The sequence below is a fragment of the Phyllostomus hastatus genome, unplaced genomic scaffold, assembly GCF_019186645.2.
Source record: "Phyllostomus hastatus isolate PE091 unplaced genomic scaffold, TTU_PhHast_1.1 phas_scaffold_345, whole genome shotgun sequence".
Lineage (NCBI taxonomy): Eukaryota > Metazoa > Chordata > Mammalia > Chiroptera > Phyllostomidae > Phyllostomus > Phyllostomus hastatus.
Genome location: NW_025334024.1, coordinates 31,098,364 through 31,116,561, shown reverse-complemented (window position 1 = coordinate 31,116,561; position 18,198 = coordinate 31,098,364). Strand labels below are relative to the sequence as shown.

Here is an 18,198-nt window from a genome sequence, read left to right as displayed (position 1 = left end):
CAGCTTCTGCGGACGGAGCGGCACACGGAACCTGCGACTTGGGACAAGTCCCGGGAGCGTCTCCTAGCCCCTAGATGAGGCAGCGCTGGAAACCCGCGGCCAGCCGGCCACCCCGGCTCACAGCACCTGCGGTCAGACACCCGTCAGGGCCGTCCCGGCACTGAGCCACCCCCCTCCCCATGCACGCACTCAGCCCAAGGAACTGTCACATTCCGGGGGCCACTGGGGCACCCCCGGCAGCGAGCGCCCCAAACCCCTGCCCGGCGGGCACCGGTCTCCTCGGAAACCCCTTCCTCGAGCTTCAGGAGGCCGCGTGATCCCGGCGTGGCGCCCTCGTCCCGCGGTTTGTTTTGCTCACTCTCCGAGAGCGTTTCCCGCCGCACGGCCAGCCGCCGCACACGGGGGGCCCTTGTGTTGGCGGCATCCGTTTGGGATTTATCCCGCCGTCCTCCGCGTCCCCGCTCGGCCGACACCGGGAGAGATGGATACGGGAGGCCTCCGCGGCGGAGCGCCAGTCCATAAATATAAATCGCATGCTAATGCCCCCAAAGCATATATACGTTATAAACCTGAGCACTCCTCACACAGCTGCGCGCTGCTAAACAGGGCCTTGTCCAGAAGGGGGACAATCTGTGTCTCTAATTGCTGTCACGGAAGCCGAGATTCATTATGTGACTTCCCCATTAAAATGTGAGCATTAATTTGTATAATGAAATATCGCCCACTGCAGTGTTCATTAGCCATGCCCTACTGTATACCGCACGTTGTTAGCTACCTAGAAACTGGAGTTAATTTCGCTAATGGATATTTCCCTACTTAGTGTTTGGTCGGAAATTTATACTGTAACGTTACCTCTTCAACTTTTAAGGAAATTTAAACTCAATCAATTATTTTCCACAAAAGTTTGGGATGTCATTAAGGCACCGAGAGAGGGAAGGGGGACGTGGAGGGAGAAAAGGGGGTTTTAGTTCATCACGGGGACACGGGAGCGACGGAATGTTGGTTCAAAGCGAAAAGGAAAAGCAGCATCGTCTCCTCTCGGGCACGTGGCTGTTTTTTTCCTTTTTTTGTAGCCGTCGCGGGGCCGGACCTCACGAAGACCAGCACGCTTTTGGAAGAGAAGATGGCAGCCGCTCGTGGGGGGCCAACCCGACCTGGAAGATGGCGTCACTGCGCGCTTCCACACGAGGAGGCGGCCTGACCCCTCCCTCCCCTGGGAGAGGAACTGCCAAGGTAAGGCCAGAGCGCCCGGGCAGGGCCGGGGAGCCTGCCTTTCCACCCACATCCACCCCGGTCGGGGCGGAGGAGGCTCTTCGGGGACGGCAGGGGCATGAGGGGCAGTGCCTGCCGCCCAGCCGGCTCCGCACTGGGGCTCCCGGCTCGGCCTCCCCCGGCCCGCCCAGTGCTGGTGGGGAAACTGAGGCCGCGGGGGTCCGCACTCGGACTTAGGAGGAGGCCGGTGCATCCACACACCCGTGGGCACCAGTCCCTTCCTTTCCTCCGGCCGGGTACGGCGGGGCAGGGAGCCCGTGCTGTCAGAAAAGGGGCATGTCATCCCCCAAAAGAAGCCGGAGACCCACCCAGAGAAGAAAAAGCAACAATGTGAGGATTAAAGGAATCCGAGACCCAACTGGCAAACCTGGACGGGGACCCACCGTCAGGGCTGGGACATGCACTGGGGACCTGCGGGCTCAGTTCCCTCCCCTGCGCCCGGCAGGTGGCACCCGGCACCTGGTCGCAGGTGCTGCGAGTCCAAGGAGGGAGCTCACTGCAGGTGCACGCTGAACAGGGTGCGGGGGGTGGGGGCGGGCGGACTGTCCTCCCTGTCCTCCTGGGCCGAGCTGCTGAGGTTGGCCGGCAGCCACCAGGCTGAGTGGACAGGGCAGTGGGTGTGAGGAGAGATGACCCCCCCGGGGCCCTCTGCCCTGCCGGGCACACAGCCCGTTGGGGTGCAGGGGAAAAGGCCTCTGCCTCCCCCTTCCCAAGGTCCTACCAGGTCGGAGGACGGGGGCCTCCTGACCAGCGTGCAGGCGAGAGCCCGGAGGGCACCCCTGCGCCCCCAGACGGCTCAGTGAAGACCTGTCCCCCGGCCCACCCTGAGGCCCCAGAAACCACCGCTGGCTGCTCAGTGCAAATCCATGGTTGTCCCTAGTTCCGCAGACTCGGAAACCAGCGCCAAACAGGAGAGGGGAAAACCTGACGCGATTTATCTATTCGTGTTTGTTTATCCTCACCCGGGGACATGCTCATTGATTTGGGGGTGGGGGAGAGGGAGAGAAGCATCGATCGGGTGTCTCTCACACACATTCTGACCAGGACTGAACCTGCAACCCAGGCACGTGCCCTGGCCAGGGGTGGAACCGTGACCTTTCAGTTTGTGGAGCGATACTCCAACCGGCTGAGCCGCACTGGCCAGGGCAAGACTCATTGTTAATAAGTCCCCTCCTTCCGCAGCCACGCTGAGTGGCTCTGGGTTCGAGTCCTGACATCTTCTCCAGAGGACAAAGGGCACACACGTCCAGGGACCGGGCCCTGCGCAGCCCAAGATGACGTTTCCATCGGGAGGGCAGCTCAGGCCCCGCGGGGGGGGGGGGGCGGGGGGGAGCGCAGGGGCCGGCGGGGGGCCGCTCCCGGGGCCCAGGGTTCTCTGGGCCCCCCCAGTGTCACATGGAGCCGGCGGGGCCCAGGGGACAGAGAACCACCCCAGAGGCAGCTCCGCACACCCGTCTGGCAAACAGGCACGGGGGGGGGGGGGGAGAGAAGCAACTGAGTCAGGGAGGGAGGAGCAGGGGCAGTTTCCGCCAGTCCCCTGACGCCACGTGACCGAGACTTCTCGTCAGGACGGGCGGGTCCCCTCCCACCCGCAGGGGACGCCCCGAGTGGCCGGTGTGCTCCTGCGGGTCTGCGGGAGGAAGGCTCTGGAAGACGGCACTTTGGGAAGCAGGCCTTCTCCGCCACGGACGCCCGTCCTCGGCCCCGCTGCCTTGAGAGGCAGGAGGTGCACGGGGCGGGGGCCACCCCTCTGTGGGCCCCCAGGAGCCCGTCACTGACGAGCGCCTCGCTTAGACTCTCAGGGCTGGCGGCACCGACACTCCCCCGCCGCCGTCACGGTGGACGTCCCCGCCCCGGCCCACCGTGCACACATGCGCACACTGGCTGCCGCTCCGCGGGCCTCCGGGCACAGGGAGTGGGCCCTCGTCTGCTCGCCGCCCCGCCGCCCTCCAACCGGCGCAGGGACAGGCGGCTTCCGGGGACAGGCGGAAGGGGGGGTGGGGCGGGGGTCTCCCTGGCGCCCTGCCTTGTGCTCCCCACTCAGGGAAGTTTCCAGAATGTTCAGTCTACGGCCCCGTCCTGCTTCTGTCAGGGTCCCCAGGACAAGTGGCCCTGAACTTCAGAAGTTTATGAAGCAGAAAAAACAGAAGTTTGGAAAGACCATCCTTCTCAGTCTTTAAAACTTTACAACACGTTCAAGTTACGCATTTGCTTCCGCCCACGTTCAGAAGGACTCCTGGTGGCCTCAGTCCTCACCCTCCGGAACGTTCCGTGGGGTGTTTCTCTTACTTGTGGGCCAGCCGTGGGGGTCGGGGCCCACAGGGTGGGCAGGGCTCCTGGCTGGGAGGCCCGGTCCCTTCCCCTCCTGGCCCACAGTCCCAGGGGGCTGGGGCCACCTTGGTGTCCTCCTCTGATGGAAGGACAGTGTCGCAGGCCACACGGCCAAGCCTCCACCCTGTGGCAGCCCCATGGTGGGCGCCCCAGGAGACGGCACCTCGTCCTGGCGACCGCAGACCCCGCACACCCACCACCACGTCCCCGGGAGCCGGGCCCCCGCATGGGAGGGTGGGGGACAGCTGAGGGCAGTGAGCCCTGGCACCCGCTGGGCAGGGCCCCACAGGCCCGGGGAGGTCCTGGCAGACCCCACGTGGCCCCGGGAGAGCAGGGACAAGCTCCAGGACAGGAGGGCCAGTGCCCACGGCCCCCGATCCCCGGTGCTGACGATGAGGCAGCCCTGCCCGGGGCACCTCTGCGGGTCACGGAGGTTCGGGCAGCAGGTCAGGGTGCAGACGAGGGGCGTCTCCCACGTCACCGGGGGCTGCGGTGCACGAGGCCCGCACCCGAGAACGCCCCGCACGGCCCCAGCTGCGTGGACTCCCCGGGAGGTCGGCGGAGCTGTGTGTGAGAGCGGCCGGCAGATCCGTCCGGCCCCTGACGCGGCTCGCACTACAGCGGAGAGCGAGCGCGTCGGGAGGAAGAAACAAGGACAGCGGAGGCGTCCATCTCCGACAGACTCCCGTTTCCTCCTGGCGCCATCCAGACGACGAGAAGAGCAGAGCCACGGCCGAGGGACCCTGCAGGGTCGCGCAGGGGAGCGCTCGCCGCCAGGGCCGGGAGGACGCCGGAGCCTGGCCAGCGGCCGCAGCCCCCGTTTGGTGGAGGACGCGGCGATTTCCGTCTGGGGAGACCGGGGGACAGCCGCCCGCCCGCCCACCCTCCACAACCTGCATCTGGCCCTTCCCAGGGTCGGCCTGGAGCCCTGGCTGGGTGACGGCTGGGCGACGTCGGGGCGGGGGTGGGGGTGGTGTCCCCGGTCACAGGTCAGCTGGGCCGCCGTCACTCCGCACCTGGAAAACTGGCCAGCGCGGGGCGTGGACGCGCCCCTCCGTGCAGCAGACAGGGGCCGTCAGCCCAGTGTCCTGGAACCTCGGACCGCCCGGGCCCGGACCCACGGCCGCGTGCCCCTCAGGAGGTGGAGGACCGACCCGGGGCCCTGGGGTCGGTTCGGACGCACCCAGGCCCGGAGACCGTGAGTGTGAGAGGCGGATGCGGCAGGCTCCCGGGACGGGCGGGCGCCCCGGGCCCCTCGGAGCCGAGCCCCCGCGTGCGTGCGCATGCCGGCCGCTCACCTGTGTGTATCCTCAGGTGCACCTTGAGGTGGTGGGACGTCCTGAAGGTCTTCCCACAGTACGGGCAGTCCTTCACGGCCGAGCCCAGGCTCCGGTCCCGCAGCAGCGTGGGCTGCTGGCCGCCCGCCGGTCTCCCGGCCTCGTCGCCGACGTCTGCAGCGGGGGAAACGTTCGCACGTCACTTCAGCACATGTCACGGGATGTTCGCGCCGAAGCTGCGAACGCCACACAAAGCTAAACATGTCAATACCACACCTGCCTGCTTCCTTCTCCCGATCTGACAGAATGCTGACAATTCATGTATTTTCTTGTTATTCTCTAAAATTATTTCATCTTTCCCCTCATCGTCTTAAGCGGCATATGGTACCTTTATATCGAACTGAATTAAACAAGAGAAGAAACAGCTGTGTCAGCAGCTGGTTTGATTTCTTCTTTTGCTTAGCTCCTATTAAATATGTGTTTTTTTTTCCAAAAGTTTTAAAGCGGTGGTGTTGGTTGCCTCTGATTAATCTGCGCCACGGCCGCACGGCGGAGCTTGCCGTGGAGCGAAATCACATCCGCGCCGCACGCAGCAGGCGCCAAGCGGGGGAGAGAGCGCGTCTCCGCCGAGTCCCCGAGATGTGCAGACGCAGAGCTATTTTGGGACAGGAAGGAAAATTATCCCGGGCGCAGCCTCTCGTCCTCGTCGCCGCGGAGCTGCACCCGCCGCTCGCCGCCGCTCTCCGGGGGAAGGGAGAGGAGCCGTCTGGAGACGGGGGCCCGCAATTAGCCGCAGTAAACACAGAGACGCAGCCGGAGTCACGTGGAGACGCTCAGCTGCACGCCGACACCGCGCGCCCGGGGCGCGGAGACCGGAGGACCCCGTCTGCGGAGCATCTCGGGGCGAGTGTCCTGCCGTTGCTGCTGTGTCGCCCGAGCCGTGAGAGGACGGGGCGAACTTTCCTCGCGGCCGCCCTCTGCGTGGGAGCGAGGGGACACGGCGGTGCATACCACCGTGGAAACACCGAGGGCTCGCAGGACACGCCACTGCGACCCCCGTGGCCAGCCAGGCAGCGGCGGCCGCGCACGGGGCTGGGGGCGCCGCGTCCCCCGGGGGGCTGGGGCGGCGGGGGCTGTGGCCGAGGGCCTGCACCGACCCCGGGTCCCCGCGGAGGCCGGCCGGTCCTGGCTCCCCACAGCCTCGGCTGCCCTTGGGGACCCGCGGTAGCTCCGTGGGGAGAAGAAGGGGACCTTCTGGGCCCGTGACAGACCTGCGGGCGCTGCAGAGGGCAGGGTAAACGCAGTCGGCACCTTGCAGGCAGCGGGAAACACGAATTGCTTTCCTTCTGCAGGACCCGTGCTGGTGGTCGCTGCTCAGAGCTGCGAGGGGTGGGCGCAGGGGCCAGGCGCGGGACCAGGGCGAGCACGCTCCACTCTCCTCCGGACGTGAGCGCGGCCCGGTGGGGACGCTGGGCTCGGAGGCCCCGCCCCCGTTCGGACCGCGCCCAGTGCCCTGTGGCCCTGGGGGAGCTCGGCCCCTCCTCTCCCCGCTCCTCGAACCGCCCCGAGGGGGCAGTGCCGCGGGTCTAACTGCCCGAGCGCTCCCCACTCCCTGGAACTCTCCCCCAGCCCCCCCCCCACGAGCTCCGGGTCTGTGGTCACCCCGTGATGTGGGAAGGCTGCCGGCAACGGTCACCGGTGGCAGTGAGCAGGCCCGAGAGAGTGCGTGCCCACCTGCGGTCACAGCGGGGCACTGTGCGCCCACTCCCACCCCAGGCTGAGGCCTCCAGGGGCTGCGTCCACCTCCACCCCAAAGAGCCAGTTTCTGGGAGCCCAGGAGAGCGATGACCACACGCCGAGCCGCGTCACCCATGGGCCGGGTCTAAACAGCCGGAACGCCCCTCCCGCCGGCCCCTCCCGCCGGCCGCCCCGACACCCTGAGCGCTGGCACCGGCCTCCCCGCCGCGCCCAGATCCGGAGGTGGGTGGGACCCTGAGGCCAGCCTGAAACCACGGGGAACCCGGGGGTACCCGCAGACACGTTCAAGTGAGCCAGTGGCTGGCCGCTCTTGGTTCAACTGGACGCAGAGCCGGTGCCCCGGCTGCCGCCGCAGCAGCGCGGTGGACGGGCCTGTCCCTGCGGGTCCTCGCGCTCCATCCACGTGCACACGGGGGCCGCTCCCCGCCCTCCGCCCACCCAGCCCCCGGGGACGCCAGCAGGAACGGCGTGGAGCCAGGCACAGGGAGTGGGGGACGTGCTCCCGCTGCGGCCCCTGGGGACCCCCGCCTGGGGCATGTCCCGGTCAGCGCTCGGCCAGGCCCGAGCCTCGGGCCAGCCCACCGACGGCCATGCCTGACCACAGCGGCTCCAAGGGACAGAGCGGGGCCAGTCCCGTTCATTTCTCCGTCTTGGATACATGTGTGGCCCCACGAAGAGAATACATCCGCAAGATAAACAGCTTTCTTTGCAGACTTAAGAATCCAATTTTCGCTTTACACAGAAACGGTTTTTCTTGGAGGGCCGGGAGGCCCGTGGCGTTTGCTCTCAGACTAAATCCAACTAGAAAAACAAACTCGGGGCGACGATGAAGGGCACGGTGGGTGGTCCCGGGAAGTGTCCAGAGGGGCTGCCAGCCAAGAGCAGTGACGGCCAGGGCCGCCCGGCCGGGCCGGGTGCCGGGACCCCGGGCGCCGCACGGCGCAGCCCCGCCCAGCACCGGGGCACTCGCTCAGACGGCCAGACGCGCCCTGGCCCCCCGCCCACCCGAGTGCAGGCGCCGACAGCGGTCCTTCTGCGTGCGGGTCACCCAGGACGGGCCCAAGGCCCCACCCGCCGCCCCACGCCCCAGCCAGGGGGGCCAGAAAGGAAGAGAAGGGGGAGCTGTCCCATCTGTGCTCCCCGGTCAGGCCGTTTGTGGGGGGGTCTGGGCTTTGTAAGAAGTGTCCTTTCCCACAACTCGATTCCCCCTCCCCTCAGACACGTGCGGCCTGCGAGAGTTCTGGGGCGGAGGGGGACCCACGGACGGATGGACGGAGCTCCCCTCTGCTCCTCCATGCTCACCTGTATGGAAGGAAGGCCCCGCCAGCCCCCGCAGGCCCCAGTGGGGCCACCTGGCCGCAGGCTGGCAGCCGCCTCCTGGCCCACCTGCCTCAGCCAGGTGCGCGGACCTCACCTGACGTGCAGGGAGATGCCTTCCCTGAGACCCTGTTTTTTCTCTCGACCCTGCTGACCCGTGGGGGACCCACCCCTCAGGCACAGAGTCCCGTGTAGGCGAATAACGCTCCAGACGGAGCTGGCCGACCGGGCCGCCGTCCCCGAGGTCCGGCCTGGAGCAGGGGGCCTCCACCGGGCACCCGGAGCCCAGCAAGCGTGCCTGCCCCCCCGGCTGGGCGTCTCTGCTGCAGAGAAGGCGGGCTGTCGTTTAGGGCTGGGTCTCAGGACCGTGCTCCTCGGGGGTGACATCAGAGGACTGGCATTGCTCACTGTGTCACCTCGGGGTCAGAAACCAGGCCCCCTGTCCTCCATCCGCTTGTTCCAACACCCGAGTGGACGGCAATGCTGGCCCACTCCCCGGCGACAGTACCTGCATGACCTCCCGTAGGTGGTCGGCGGGAGGGTGGGGGGCTGCCACCATGGGGGGGGCGGCTGAGGCAGAGCCGAGGACTGAACGTCCGTGGGTCATGTGAGAACCGCCATGGTCACCTGTCCTGGGCACTTCCAGAGACAGGCAGGCCCAGACCCACGGGGACCATCAGCCGCGTCTGCCGGCCCCGGGCCCCGAGACTGGCTCTGCTGCTGCTGCTGCTGCAGCTGCGTGGGGACACGGGCGTCTCCTGACACCCTCACCCAGACTCCGCGTGTCTGAGCCGCAGAACCGTGGCTGATAACATAATTCCACGTTGTGAAGATGAACTGATAAACGTCCCCCAGGGTGTCTGTGAGCACGGAGCTTCCTGGGCGCACATTTCAGAGCAGGCCTGCTTGCCGCGAGGTGCTGGGCGTGCCCCGCCTGCATCCCCGGGGCCTGCTGTCCCGAGGCCGGCCCCTTCCCCACCCCCCCCGGGGCTCCGCCCGGCTGCACTGTCCCCACCACGGCCTCTCTCAGCCCCTCACCCACCCGCCCTTGCCCCTCCTGCCTCACTGAGGAGACAGGAAGGGTCTCCGAAGATGGGAGAGAGGGGTTGGTGAGGGCTCCCGGAACCCCAAGTGTCCCTGCTCGTCCCAACTTCCTCTGCGCTGAGCTGAGACCACGTGACCGGCCCTGGCTGGCGGCGGGAGGCAACGTCGAGGAGAGGCCGTGCCACCGCCCGCCCCTCTTCCTGGCCAGGGCCACCTTGCTGCCCAGGGCTCCAGGGCGGAACCCCACACGGGAGGCCTCCGGGGTCACGCAGTCACGGGGGGACAGCAGCCGAGCCCGCCCCGCTCTGCGGGGATGAGGGGAAACCCCTTGGTTCTGCTCAACCGGGGAGGCTGGTGAGCTGCCACCGTGGGGGCACAGGCGCTGGGCGAGGGGGCCCGGCCTCTCCGGGTGAGGGCGCCCTGCTCACCCACAGAGCGGCTCGGAGGACGAGGGCCGGCGGGGGGACCCCGGGGGGGAGAGAGCAGAGGGGGCGCGCGTGAGATTGGGCGCAGACCGCCAGCGCTCCCTCACCTGGCCGGGCAGCCCGGCCCCGCTCACGCCCGGAGGTGCGTCTGAGGAAGATTTCCATCGAAGACAGTGACAGTGAGGACGGTGGTGGTGTGGATGGCGATGGTGGTGATGGTGGTGGTGATGATGGTGATGGTGATGGTGGTGATGAAGATGGTGGTAGTGGTGGTGATGGTGATGGTGGTGATGGTGACAATGTTGATGTGATGGTAATGGTGGTGGTGATGATGATGGTGATGATGATGGTGATGAAGATGATGGTGATGATAGTGGTGGTGATGAAGATGGTGGTAGTGGTGGTGATGGTGATGGTGGTGATGAAGATGGTGGTGGTGATGATGGTGGTGGTGATGAAGATGGTGGTGGTGGTGGTGATGATGATGGTGATGAAAATGATGGTGATGGTGATGATAGTGGTGGTGGTGGTGATGATGATGGTGATGGTGGTGGTGATGGTGATGGTGGTGATGGTGACAATGTTGATGTGATGGTAATGGTGGTGATGATGATGATGGTGATGATGATGATCATGGTGATGGTGGTGATGATGATGGTGATGGTGGTGGTGATGAAGATGATGGTGATGGTGATGATAGTGGTGGTGGTGGTGATGATGATGGTGATGAAGATGAAGATGATGGTGATGATAGTGGTGATGAAGGTGGTGGTGATGGTGATGATGGTGGTGGTGGTGGTGATGGTGGTGATGATGGTGGTGATGGTGGTGGTGATGGTGGCAATGGTGATAAAGGTGGTGGTGATGGTGGTGATGGTGACGATGAATCCATGCGGTGGATGGAAAGTTCTCCCAGAGACCTTACCCGGGTAAACTAGCTACCTGTACACCTAAACATTCATTATTTCATAACGTAGGATTCCATGGTATTTTAATATTATGGAATTCCTAGTATAACAGCAAATACATTTTCCTGGAAGAGTCGTGCAGTCAGTTCCGAATGTGCCTGGTACAGAGCGCCCCACAATCTGGATCTCAGTTCGTTCATGAAAAAGCCCTGTTTCTGGAGTCCGAAGGGGGAACAGGACGCCACAGAGCTGCATCTTTCTCCACGTCTTTGCCCGAACACACCAGTGCTCTGAGGTCTCCTGCGGGGGGGGGGAGGAGAAACAGCCAGCACCTCGGAGAAAGTCCAGAAGAATGTACAGTTCCTCTTGAAAGCTTACCACTCGCTCTGATTTTGAAAACTCTAAAATGAACAGATTCAGACAATGTCTACTATGGGAGGGAGTCCTAGCAAAGGGGTTCCTTTCATTTTTAAACGTGATTCCCAATTACCGGTGTGTATAAAAACTGTGGCATCACCGTGAACGGTCCTAGCTAACTCTCGGGAGACTGACACCTGGGGTGGGAGGTCCTCAGGTGCCCCTGCCGCGTGGCAGCCGCACGCAGCCGTGGGAAACAGTTACAAACCACCCCTGGGGACTGGCAGGAGTGCATGTCCACACGGAGAGGGATTTGTCCACTTAGGAGAAGGCAAAGGCCAGCTCCCAGTGGGTCTCGGCACCAGGACAGTGGGGGGCTCCTGGGGCCGGCCCAGCTCCGGAGCTGGTTTCTGGGCATTGAGGCACAGCGGTGGGGGGGTGGGGGGGCTTCTCTGTCACCACCTTTCCCACCTGAGACCCAAACTCAAAACTCGGCATTTTTTGCTTTTGACAAGATAGGATTTCGGGAATTGGGGAAATAGGTCATAAAAAGGCCAAAGTTTGGAGGAAAAAAAAAACATATATAAGATACTAGCATCTCAAATAGCTTCTCCGAAGCAACATTTTGATGAGTTCAGTGAAAATGAATCAGAAACACATGGATCAGATTTCCCTGAAAACACACAAGGGCCCGGGCGGCCGGCACTGCGGGCCAGATGCGCGTGTGGGGTGGCCCGGCCCGGAGCCCCTTCTCCCTGGTCGGGGGCGTGGAGCCCCTGCAGGGGACGGGCCACCCGTGGCATTGCGTGGCCCTGCCCAGGACACCATCTCCGCAGTCCACTGGGCGCCAGCGCCCCCAGGCCCTCAGGGCCAGCTGGAGGCACTCGAGTCCAGTCCCCAGCTCGGGGCCTGTGACCGTGGACACGGCAGCAGGACCGATGGCGGACAGATCGGCCTGGACATGTGGTGTGACGGGTGTCCTTGGGCCCTGCACACCCCTCTCGGGGTGGGGTGGGCTGGAACCCGCCCCAGACACGGGGGTGGGGGGGTGACCCGTGACCTGCGCAGAGCAGGGCCACCGAGAACTGGCTGGACAGGGAGAACACGCAGGAGAGTGGCCGAGGGCCTGGCCAGGGGGCCGCCGTGTCCTGGGAGAAGCCTGGTCACGTGCAGGGGAAGGATGCGCCTGCGGACCCTCCTCGGTCTGGAGCAGCGCCAGCGCCTTCTCGTGATGGTCCACCCCACGCCCAGCGGCCCCACGACTGCCTGCTGCCCGGACCTCATCCGGACTCGGCTTTCCTCAGCGGCGGTTCCCGACCGACCGGGGGCTCTGCTCCGGCGGCCCCTGCCCGGACTCTCCAAAGACGCCCGCTCTGAGAGACCTCAGTGACTCCGCCGCCGGGAGGTGGCCCCTGGACCCCGCTCCCTGCACTCTCTCTGCTTTGCTCCTTCGAGACACCGGCCACCACCCTCTGCACACGCCGGCCCGTGTCTCCGCCCACTCCCGCCCGCGCCAGGACCCCCGGCTCCAGGCACACGGCGGCCTTCCGCCCGTGCGTGGCACTCCGGCCTGGCACACGGCGGGCACTCGGCTCAGAGTGGGCGAGCAGTTCACACTTCACCACAGAAGTGCACACACTTTTTCCGGCACATGAAGCAACCAGAGGCGGAGAGCGAGTTGGAACTGGGGGGCTAAGATCAGCACCTGACGGCGAGAGGGCAGCACGCTCACGGCGGGAGCGACGGGCCCTGGGCACCAGAGAAACACCAGAGACGCCCCAAAGGGCTCAGCGCCCTCAGGGACCGCGGTGGGGCACCGGCAGGGTGAGCAGGTGGTCAGAGGAGGCTTCCTGGAGGAGGCGGCCTCGGAGTGTCTCCGGTCGCCTCCCTGTCCAGGTGGGAGGAGCCACAAACACACCGGTGTGGCCAGTGCGGCCGCAGACGCGCTTTCTGGGGGACGGGCCGTGCTGCTGGGGGGCTCCCCCTCGCCCACTGCCCTGCTAAAAATGGGGACCACGTTGTCGTGAGAAGACGTCAAAGACACACTGGTCAACAGGAGACCCGAGTAAAACAGCTAGTTTTAAAGTCCTCCACACCCCAAGTGCTATCACAATTATCCCAATATATTTGGGAGGCCTTCCCTCTTCCAAAATTTCTTCAAAAGTAAAAGACAAGCCCTGGCTGGCGTAGCTCAGGGGATTGAGCTCGGGCTTCGAACCAAAGTGTCGCAGGTTCCATTCCCAGTCAGGGCACATGCCTGGGTTGCAGGCCATGACCCCCAGCAACCGCACATTGATGTTTCTCTCTATCTCCCTCTCTAAAAATAAATAAATAAAATCTTAAAAAAAAAAGTAAAAGACAAAGCTTCTCCTCTCCATAAAGTGTAAGTTCCCAAAAGATTTCTACATATTTATTTTCTTAAAAAAAAACCCCAAAACTATAGCTTTTAAGATCCTCTTAAGATAACTTACAGCCCCCTCATTTAGGGGCAGAGTGGGGAGGGGAGGAGACCGGAGGGGGACCCTGACTGCCCTGCGGGGGGTTCCGAGGAACCCTGCCCCGCGCGGCCCCGAGACAGGCCGGCCGAGCGGGGCTGCCGCCACCTGTGGGCTGGCCGTTCCCGGGGAGCCGCGCGCTGGGGTGTGTGGGGCGGGGGGGGGGGGGGGGGTCGGCAGAGAAGGCTCGCCGGGGAGATGAGTTTTGCCATGTTCTTTTTTAAACAAAGACGACATCTTCAGCACCTCGCGCTATCTTTCATTTCATCGCCGGCAGAAGGCAGGTCCCCGGTGAGTGCCGGCCGACGCCTTTCTCTTTAACCAGCTGAGTGAGCCGGGCTTTTAATACAGCCGTTCCAATTATTGTAGAAGTCGTCGAGAACCTCACCACCACAAATATTGACAGTTTATTGCACAACACACTCCTGACATTTGAAGGTCGCACCATACATAATACATACTCTTTTACAAAAGTGCCGGGAACAAAGAGATACATGATAAGCAATTACCTCCCCGGCTCGCGGGGACGCGAGGGCCGGGCTGACTCGAGGTGACGTGGGCGGCGCACGCGCCGTTTTAAATGATCCGTGAAGACGCACGCAGGCGTTCGAGAGGGCGATTACGGAGCGGCCGGTGGACACGCCGCGGGCAGACCGGCCGGCCCCGGCGTGGGTCCAGGCCACCGTCATCTCCCGACCCGGGTCACAGGCCCCTCCGCCACCCCCGGGGGCCCCACCCCACTGTGCAGTCAGATGCCCCCCCCCCAAAGCCACGGAGCGGAGCGGGCCACGCTACGTTCTCGTTTTTCCGAGTGGTCTGCGTGCGGCCGAGGGGAACTCTAAAAACCCTCCCGGTCCCAGCCAGCCCGGGTGCCCAGGGGCGATAGCCCCCCCAGAAACCTGCCGTGCAGGCGACGGTGGCCAGACACAGGTGGAACCCGGGGCGCGGGCCCCTGGAAGCTGTGCAGACACGAGGGCCGTGCGGAACCTTCTGGCCACTGCCCCTTCCCCGAAGGCCGTTCAGTCGCGTCCCCCTTCTGGGCCCAAGCCGGACAACCAGGTTTGAAGTGCAGGTCGCAGGGAAGCCTTTGCAGTCCGAAGACTCGGGATCAAAGCCAAGCTCCACCCATTTGGGGAGGTCGTCCTGGGCCAGCGGCAGGGCCTGGCCGAGGTCCGGTCTCCTCCCCTACGACCCGGGTGGGGATGGCAGAGACCTGCGGCTTGGGCGCCCCCCGCACTCCCCCCCAGCCCCCACGGTGGCACCAGGCGACCCCGCGAGGCCCAGCACGGGGACATGCTCCGTCCTGAGAGGCCCCACTGGGAACAGCCCCCCCAAAGCCCCCAAGACCCGGCGCCCATCCTGAGGAGACGGAGCGGAGGAAGTCAGGCCGCAGTGACACTCCCCACGCAGGGCGGCCTGTGACCCCGGGCAACGCTGCGGGCCCTGAGGCTCCACGCCGGGCTCCCTCCCAGCGACGCCGACGCCTGCGGCTTGGAAAACACGCACACGCATGCACACGCGTGTGCAGATCAACACGGAAACACACACGCAGAGCTGCGCTGCCATAAACAACCGGCAAAGTGTCAAGACGAACAAAAGCCCCTCCGAGACTGGTTTTTATTTTTGTCTCCAGAGCGAAGGTGCTGAAGTGCAGGGCACGGGACCGCAACGACTCCTGTGATGACGACGACGACGCGTCCACGCCCTCCGACCCCAGGGGAGAGGCCCCCCTGCCCGGGGTGCGCGGCCAAGCCCCTGGCGGGCCGGTCCCCCCGAGAGTGTGCGCGTGTCCCTTTAAGAAGCCGCCCTGCTTCAGAGGGCGCCGCGTGATCCCGGGGTTGCTATGGTAAAGATGCATTTTTTATTGAAGGGTAAACAGTGGCAGGAAACAAGTGTCACTTGCCAGCTCTGAAGTCCCCGCCATTTCTGAGCCGAACCGGCTCGCCCAGCCCCTGTCACGGGGGACCCCGGGCCGGAGGCACGCCGCGGCCGGACCACGGTCCGACATTTCTAAAATGAAGGCTGAACTCTTCCATCCCTTGTGGCCATAAACACTTCGGGGGACACGTAAAAATCAGCAAATAAAAAAGAAAAGAAAAGAAATCTATCCAGCTCCGCCTGTCGAGCCAGGCACATCTTCCCGGAGCAGGGGCGGGGGGGGCGGGGGTGTCACCCGGCGGGGGGGTCTCCGAGGGCCGGTCCCCCTGCCCTTGGCTCCGGGCGCAGAGCCGGCCGCCCCGCTGCCCGCTGCCTTGGTCCGCGCCGGCGCAACAAAGCCAGAGCCAGCACCCCGGGGACCAGCCCGCCGCCCATGGCGTGCCCACGCCAGGCTGGTGGCCCGGCTGCCGGACAGGCCGGGGCCCCTGGAGGCCAGCAGGAGGGGGAGACGCTCGGCTGCTCCCTCCGGGCCCCTCTCTCGTGGGCGCCGGCTGGAGCCCGGACCTGCTCCCCACTCCGCCCGCAGGCCGCCGGTCCCCCCGACGTGCTCACGGGGGCCCTTCGCCCCGGCCGAGCGGACCAGACCGCGGGATGCCCCTCGGAGAGCTCGGACCACAGCCGGGGGCCCCTCCAGCCGGGGGAGCCGTCCAGGGCTCGTCCTTCCACCCGAAACCTGCGGGGGGGCCAGGCCGAGACCCCTCCCCCCAGCACACACGTGGACAAGCGGCCCCTGGACCAACGCGCCGACTGGCTCCGGCGGGGCGGCCCCTGCCACGCACGGGGAGGCCGAGTCTGCCCAGGCTTCCTTCGGCCGCGGAGAGAAGAGCCCCGTGTTCGCACGTGTCTCGAAGGGGCCCCTCCCGGCTCTGGGGTCCCACAGGCTGCCCCGGAGGGAGCGTGGCCAGCGACAGGCTAATGAGAAAGCAAGGTGACAGCTCACCAGGAGGAGGGGCGCCAGCGGCCAGCCTGGCTGATGGGGCGAAAGACAAGGGCTGGACCCGGGTGGCCACGAGGCCCCGGGCCGCAGGGACCCACGTGGGCACCGAGCGCCCTGAACCCCGCGCCGGGTTCGAGTCCCCGCTCGGAGCTCCAGTCTCGGCCGTGTGCCCGAGCAAAGCGCCGCCCGCACACCGCCGGTCTCCTCGTCCCCGAAACCGGGCGGTACCACCGTCACTAGGAGTGTCTCGGGGCCCCACGAGCCCAGGGCCGTGCGAGGGTCAGCGCACCTGAGACCCTGCAGAGGCGCCGTGGCCGAACGCAGTGACCGCCCCCTGGGGGGCCGCGGGAAGTGTTAGAATGCGCAGCGCCTGCCTGTTGGGTCAGGGGCGCCGGCCGCTGCTCCCTCAGACGGTGCAACTGACCACGACGACCAGCAGCAGCGCAACCGCCAGCTGACCGCACGGCCCGGCCCCCACCCCACCCGGACCTCGGGGGCACCACCCCACCCCCTGCGCCCGCTCCCGCGCCCAGCCCCCGGTCTGTCCCTGGCCCAGCCAGGTGCCTGGCAGAGAGCAGGCGCTTCGGTTCTTTCCATAAATAACAACGGTTTGACAAGGCCACCCTCCTTGCTCAAGGAGATGCCAGCGACTCTCTTTAGTGTGAAAAATGACTGTCCCCCCCCTGCCCCCACCCCCGCCGCGGAAGCCAGCCCCTCCCGCGAGGCCCACCCCCGCCCCAGCCCTCAGGGAGACAGAGCCGGTGCGTGGCCGCGTGAGGCCCCTGCCCGGCCCTCTGCGCCCCGGGGAGCCTGAGCTCAGGGACACGTGTCCCCACCTGTGTGTCACAGCTCGGTGACAATCCACCTGTCAGGCCCGCAACCCCGGGAATCCCCGTGGAGGCCCAGACAGTGCGCATCCCACACCTGAGTCACGCAGGTCGTAGTGAGTCAGGCCCAAGGCCAGCCCCGCGCCGGCTCCTGCCCTGTCCCCGCCCCCCGTGTGCCCTGGGAGGACGCCGCCCATCCCAGGTGCTCCAGCCTCTCTGTCTGCTGTCCCCTGCCTGGGAGGGGTGGGGGGACAGAGCCGGTGGTCAGGTGACAGTGGTCCCCAGTACCCTGCACTCGGCACATTGGTGGGACCTGGTTTTGTAGCACACGCCCAAAGCCACCGAGGGGTACCAGCCACCCTGGCCCAAGCCTGGGACACCCCGAGCCCCCCAGGGGGAGCACGTGGGGGCCCCACACCTCAGGGGACCTGGGCCAGGGAGGTGGAGGGGATGCAGGTGGCCGCACTCTGCAGGACCTGGCCTGAGGCCTTTTGGGGGGCCTTTCGGCGCCGTGTCCACCCTTATAACTCGAGGGGTAGCACCCACACTCCCCACGCGGGGCTCACGTCTGCGAAGTCTGCTCTCGGCGTTCACGAACTCGGGGCATTCCGGGTGTGGACACGAGAGCGTCTCCTGAGACGCTGCGCTGGGCCCACCACCCCCACCGGGCGGGCGGCGGTCACTGTGGGCTGAGTGGCGGGAGCGCCCCCCTGCTGCCCCCGCGCCCGCCCCACCTGGCTGCCCCGTCCAGGCTGCTGCAGCCCCGACACCCTTCCACCTCTGACGTTCGCCGCAGGAACCCGGCTGAGCCAGGGGGAGGTCGGCTCGCTCTGAGCCGGGAGGTCGGGGGGTCAGGGGCTCGCTCGGAGCGGGCGGCCGGGGACGTTCTCTAAGGGGCGGCACACACCCTCTGGGGCGCCGCTGCAATGCCAGCCTGCAGTCGGAAACGAGGGCCCCTGAGGGTTTCGAGAGCCCTCGGCGGCAGGGGCAGCGTCCAGAGCCGGGGCAGCCACGGAGCCACAGGCCGGGGCCGTCCCAGTGGCCGTCCCGGGACTGGCAGCAGCCGGGGCACAGGGACCCGGGCGTCCTCCGCCGTGTGGGCCTGGACGATGCTCTCGCCACCACGCCGACCCTCGCCTGTCCTGCCCATGAGGGTGCGGCCCTCCACGGCCCACCCTGCCCCCCGAACCCGTTCCGGACATTCCTCCGAGACGGCGTGCCGCTCCGGGCTGCTCCCTCGTTTCCCCCGGGTGTTCCGACGCCGCCGGCTCCCCAGGGCCCGGGGGTGGGCCCGTCACGTCACCAGCTGCCC

The 18,198-nt window shown here is 66.0% G+C and overlaps 1 protein-coding gene across 1 annotated transcript in view; it reads right to left on the bottom strand.

The window, feature by feature from the left end:
• Positions 1 to 18,198, bottom strand: part of ZNF536 (zinc finger protein 536) — a 312,709-nt gene that overhangs the window by 97,417 nt on the left and 197,094 nt on the right. The window contains exon 5 of the mRNA XM_045818413.1: positions 4,902 to 5,054. Coding sequence (XP_045674369.1) covers positions 4,902 to 5,054 — 153 coding nt within the window. The remainder of the gene's footprint in view (positions 1 to 4,901; positions 5,055 to 18,198) is intronic.